Source organism: Athene cunicularia, assembly GCF_003259725.1.
Source record: "Athene cunicularia isolate RWA chromosome 9 unlocalized genomic scaffold, athCun1 chr9_part2, whole genome shotgun sequence".
In the NCBI taxonomy this organism is placed as follows: domain Eukaryota; kingdom Metazoa; phylum Chordata; class Aves; order Strigiformes; family Strigidae; genus Athene; species Athene cunicularia.
The window spans coordinates 2,919,326-2,925,021 of NW_020799111.1; the positions used below are offsets into that span (position 1 = coordinate 2,919,326).

The window sequence follows — 5,696 nt, forward strand, 5'->3', positions numbered from 1 at the left end:
TAAGCTGAATTCCTCCGTGCACCTTCTGTGTGGGTGGTTTGGTCTGAGTTCCCCTGAGCACTTCTCTCAGACAGCTCTGAAATCTGCCAGCTACTTCCCTGTGCTTAACATCTCAGCACTGGCTGCGTTGTGCAGCTTCCCCTCTCTCCCGAGCTTTGAACCACCCCGTGACTTTTTCCATTTGCACAGTTCCTCTTCTGGGAAGATGGACATGGGGGATGATGAGAGCTGACCCCTTCCCCTTTGCATCTGCAGGTATGACTCAGGACGGGATGGGTACATTGACCTGATGGAGCTGAAGCTGATGATGGAAAAACTGGGAGCCCCGCAGACCCACCTGGGGCTGAAGAACATGATCAAGGAGGTGGATGAAGACTTTGACGGGAAGCTCTGCTTCCGTGAGGTGAGGGTGGCTGCAGGAGCAGACGGGGATGTGGCTGCGGGTCAGAGGGAGAAGGCAGCCAGGTGCTGTACTCTGGTTGTAGGGTAGCCCTGTCCCCTCCGTGTTTCTCCAGCTGTGGGTGGAGTGGAGAAGCAGATGAGCTTCCCTGTGCCATGTGGAGCACTGTCAACATCCATCTCCATGTGACAGTAATGATACCTGATGCCAAAGCTCTCCAGCCTCCCTGCTTGCTTCGGGAGCACATCTGAGCCCTGCTGCAGCTGCCCCGGGGTTGCTGATAGAGCTCCATGCTGTAGCTGGAAGTGGTACATCCCTTCAGGTACAAGGATCGTTGCTGGGCTCCTGCAGTACAGCAGCTCAGGCCTCATTTGAGGGTGCAGGGCAAGGGCTCTGCTCAGAGCAGCTGCTGTCCTGAGGTGCAGGAGGCAGCTTCTTCCAGTTTGTATTGAGTCCTTTTCTGCATCACCCGGTGAGCAGCCACGGCAAGCTTCATGAGGGGTGGTCACCTCCCTGCAGCAAGGACTAAATGTGGCGATGCAGCAGTTTGGTACTGCATGCTGGCTCAGCAGGGACACACAGCGAACAGGTCTGTCTGTCACTGCTGTGCTGAGACCACTGGAAGCAGCGTGGGCAGGCCAGGAGCTGCTGTTGGGTGGAGGAAGAGGGGGCATTTGTGCAGTGATGTGTATGCACTCAAGGGTACCCAACTTGTCTCAGGAGGAAGGGGGAGCCGAGATACCGAAACCTCCTGTTGCATCATTTCCTCCTCCCAGGCTTTGTCTGCTGTCTCAGTCAGAAGCGTATGTCACGCTGTGGCTTGCTGAGTTTGTGTCCTGCACTGGTGGTGAGGGCTGTGCTGCCTCCTCCCACCCTAGGGGCTGGCTGCAAAGGGCCCCGAGCAGCTGGGCTGCCTTGTTTCTGCAGGGGCTGTGCTCTCACCATGCCTCCTCCAGGGTGGGGATTTGGGCATGGAGATGAGATGCAGAGCTCCCCACAACTCAGGACATTGAGTTCTTCATTTTGGAAGTGCCGAGACCTTTGGCAGTGCCTGGGAGGGAGGATGAACAGCCATGGCTTGTGACCGGCGGGACTGGTCAGGGCGTGAGGGGTGACTGGCAGCTCAGAGAGCTGCTGCCCTGTCTATGAGCTGGCATGTTACACCATCTCCACCTGCTTTTGTCCCCCAAGGGTTTTGCTGCATTTCTTTCACTGCAAGAGGGCAGTAGTAGAAGACAGAGCCAAAGACTGTTGGGTAATGGGGCCCAGCCCTTAGAGAGAGGGGGAAGACGTGCATATCTGGGAAGTGAGAGCCTGTCTGTGCGCGGCAGCAAAGCCTAAGCTGATGGCTCCTTTGAGCAGGGAAGGAGATGTGCCTGGTTAGAGGTGAACTGAGGGTAGCAAAGAATCCAGCGGAGCAGGAAGAGCACTGTGCCCTTAGCCCCAGGTCAGACTATGATTGCCAAATCACTGCATGGGCTGGAGGAGCCCTCTGTCCCTCTGTGTGCCTCTAGGCCACCCCTCACCCTGGGTGAAGAGCTGGGGACAGCCTCAGGGCTTGCCGCAGGGGCTCTCTCCTGTGAAAGGAGTGCCTTTATCTTCAAGGCTCTGGAAGATGTTGTAGTGTCCTGGCACCTGGTGCATGGCACAAATGGCAGAGCAGCTCCTCTTATGCTGCCACCTGTTTGGAGTGCAGCCACCTGTCAGCCAGCACAGGCTGCCTGTGCTGCCAGCCCTTGGCATGTGGCGGCGGGTGCTGTTGTAGCTTCTCACCAGCTGCAAAACGATGGTCAAGCAAACACAAGCTTGAGTGGCACATGGGAACCTCACTGGCAGAGCTCTGGGGACAAATTACATGGCAGCTTTGGCATGTACCCAAAGCTTCCCATGGTAGAGGAGCAGGAGGCTTCTTGCCTTGTGGCAGATGTGCCGTGTCCAGCTGCTGTGTTTGGGCAGAGTACTGGCAGGGAGACAGGTTTTCTGGTGGGTTAGGAAGCCTGAACCAGCCCGCAGCCCTGCTCCACTCTGCTTCCCGTTGGTGGCACTCTGACAAAACGAGGAGAAATCCTGGTTTAAATAAGTGTCTGAACTCACCAGGGTGTAATTTGAGCAATGTCTGCCTCTCCAGAGAATAAGGAGTCCTGACATGCTTCTTGTGGCCTGAACAGAGAATTGGTGAGAACCTCTTTCACTTGCAATAGGTCACCTTTTGTTGCCACTTTTGAGTAGCGTCATGTCCTCCCATCCCAGGTAGGCTGTTGCCAAGAAAGCAGGCTTGTACGGCTCTGACTTGCTGCTGACGAACCACTGGCCCTGTTAGGAAAGCTGCCTTCTACCACTGACCTTTGAGTGTCCATCAATATATCAACAATTAACTGCACAAGACTCCCTCTGTGACTCAAGAAAGGAAATATAGGCTTAAAAAGATAGGTACCGTGGGGGGAAGAAACCACCTCTGACTGTCTAGTTCTGTCATTACCACAGGAAACCAGAATTAATTGCTAGAATTGTAATGTCTAATTGTAGCTGCTATCTACAACCCACAAAAATCCACACACTGTCCCCCACACCCACACCAGCTTAAATGCTGACCCACATCATGTGTTTGCTAGCTGGGTTGGTGCAAACCACACCATGGGTGGCACTGCTTTTCTGGCAAGCTGTTGCAAGGCTGCTGCTGGTCAATCCCGTACCTTCCCTTGCATCCCTGAGGCCAGCACAGTGCCTGGTGAGGCTGTTGTAACTGCAGCGTTGCTCTCAGACCTGGCACTGTGGGGTGAGTCTTGGATCATGAAGGATGTGAGAGCAGATATATATTCTTTCTTATGAGGTTAGCAGGGTGGAAAGTGTGTGTCACGTCCTCCTTGAGAGCGCAGCTTTTAATGGCACCAAAGTTACTCACTTTCGCTTCTCTCTTGACATTTCCCTGAGGCTTAGCTGCATGTGATGTGTCCTGGGTCCAGCAAGAACATGAGACAGGTTGGGAGCGGGAGCTGAGTGTAGATTGCTAGTGTTCTCTAGTTAGAGACCAATGCCTTGAGGGCAAATAACTTGTGAGGTGAGCTGCAGGTGGTGTGCTGATGGGGAGGAAGGATTCCTCCAGAGCTCCTGTGGAAACCAGCATGATGGTCACCTCACTGGATCCTGGGGGCTGACGTTATGCTGCGGCTGCCCCAAATGGTGGCTCAGTTCCTGGCTTTCTTTAGCTTCGCCCGCCCTTCCTGGCCACAGCAGCCCATGTTCCACCAGAGGATTGCTGCCCCGTCCCTTAGTTTCAGGATGATTCATGCACACTTGTACTCATGACTGGGTGTTTCCAGTCCCTCCCCTGGTGAGAGCTGTACCAGGCCTCAGTATCACGGTGCCTCCACTGCTCTTGTCTGATGCCAGGAAGTGGGACTCAGGGTGGAGCAGAAACTATGAGGAGGAACCATGACTAATGCCAGCCTGGCTGCCGGCCCTCAGTGTCCCCATGCTCGGTGGTGGAAGAGAAGAGTAACTAGCCTGAACTCGGCAGATCTGAGCCGAGGGAGAGGATGTCTCAGGGAGGATTTGGTTTGTTACTGAGCAGGATGTTCTGCCCATTTAGTAGAGAATCATTTAATTTCTTACATGTGTGTGGATGGGAGAAGTTCCCTCCCCCAGCAGCTTTCGGGCAGCTCTGTGCTGAGCACATGGGTTATGAGGCCGTTGCATGAAGCAATGCCTGGTGATGCTGTCTATGTAAGAGGGCAGCCAGCGCTGCTGTCATCTCCACACCCTTCCCCGTGGGAGGCCTTCTCAAACTCGCATCTCCACCAGCTTCTGCAGCAACTTGAAGCAGGCGAGCCCTTTAGGGGCTGGCTCAGCGCCGATGCTAGGACTCTGCTGCCCTCCTCTGGGACAGCTCGGGCTCTCTGCAGGAAGAAGCAAAGTACCAAACCCGGCAGTCTGAGGAGCACAGCACTTGAGATATTTGATGTTCCTGTGCAAATGGATTTCAGGGCAACCTCATGTGATATTCGCAGCCCTCTGCCCTGGACTGAAGTAGTGCAGTGGCGCAGCTTTGTTTCTTGTGCTCCTTTTGTACTGGTGACTTGTCCCCATCTCTGTTCTTTCTGTGCTGTTCCGAAGTTGAGACACCTCTGGGATGGCCAAGAATAGCAGGGAGTTAGAGGACCTCCAGTTACGCATAGAGCATCCACATCTTAGCCTAGAGTTTGGTTAGCAGGTGGAAGATGGTGCAGAGGTCTTTATTTTAAAGCAGGCAGGTTTTGTCCCTTCTGAGAGGGGGAAAAAAAAAAAGCGTTCTTTCCCAGAGTGTAATACAGTGCTCTTTTAGTTTGTTTCCCTTTGCAATTCACTTGCCAATAGGCACTCTGCTGTAGTGACTCTGGATTTGTTAAATGTCTATGATCCAGTGCAGGACAAAGGTTTCAAAACAGGTTGCTCTATGGACACTTGTTCAAGTGTCTCACAAGGGCATACACATGCTTGGGCTGCTGTTCTAGCAGGAGTGCACTGGTGCCTTGGTTCAGGGAGCCTGGGGTTTAGGTGTGATCCAGGGCTGTCTTTGCCTTGCTTTTGTTGTCATGGGATGTGATCTGAGCCCCCAGAACACCAGGGGAGCTGGTGGGGGTGAGCTGTGAATAAACTGTTAGTGTGTAGGGGCATCAAGAGGCATGTCTGAACTGGTTGATATGGTTGGTCTAAGTAGGCGGAGAGGTGGCTGCCTTCCTCTGGCAATGTAGCAGCCTGGGCTCGGTAGGAGCTGTGCTTCAGCAGGGCTCTGCTCCCCAGGAAACTTTCTTTTCCTATCTCTTATAGTCAAACAGGGCTGTGTACCAGAGCCAGGGCACCGGAGCACAATTTCCATGGTGCCACGTGGTTTATAAAGACCTGGTTTCCTGTACTCAGAAATGTGAATTCCAGCCCTCTACAGGTAAATGCACTGGTTGCATTTTAAGTTGTTTGAGTCTCAGTGAAGGACTTGAATATTTTCTCTGTGTCTTCCTAGTTTCTGCTGATTTTCCATAAAGCTGCAGCTGGGGAACTCGAGGAGGACAGTGGCCTGTTGACTCTTGCGAAGCTCTCTGAGATCGATGTCTCCATTGAAGGAGTCAAAGGAGCCAAGAACTTCTTTGAAGCAAAGGTATGGTGTGGCACAGAGGAACATGAGAAACCTCTGCACGCAGGACTTAATTGCCACTGAGGCACTGACCCTGCTGGCTTTTCAGCTGAAGATACTGTCAGATTTCTCCCTAGCTAACACACAGCTAGGGGCTGTGTATTTCATGCCCCTGCCCCCCCCCCCCCC

At 53.4% G+C, this 5,696-nt stretch overlaps 1 protein-coding gene across 1 annotated transcript in view; it reads left to right on the forward strand.

Moving 5' to 3' along the window:
* Positions 1-251: 251 nt before the first annotated feature.
* Positions 252-5,696, forward strand: part of EFHD1 (EF-hand domain family member D1) — an 8,127-nt gene continuing 2,682 nt past the window's right edge. Inside the window, exons 1-2 of the mRNA XM_026855484.1 lie at positions 252-403; positions 5,397-5,531. Of these exons, the coding sequence (XP_026711285.1) occupies positions 290-403; positions 5,397-5,531 (249 nt within the window). The 5' untranslated portion in view covers positions 252-289. The remainder of the gene's footprint in view (positions 404-5,396; positions 5,532-5,696) is intronic.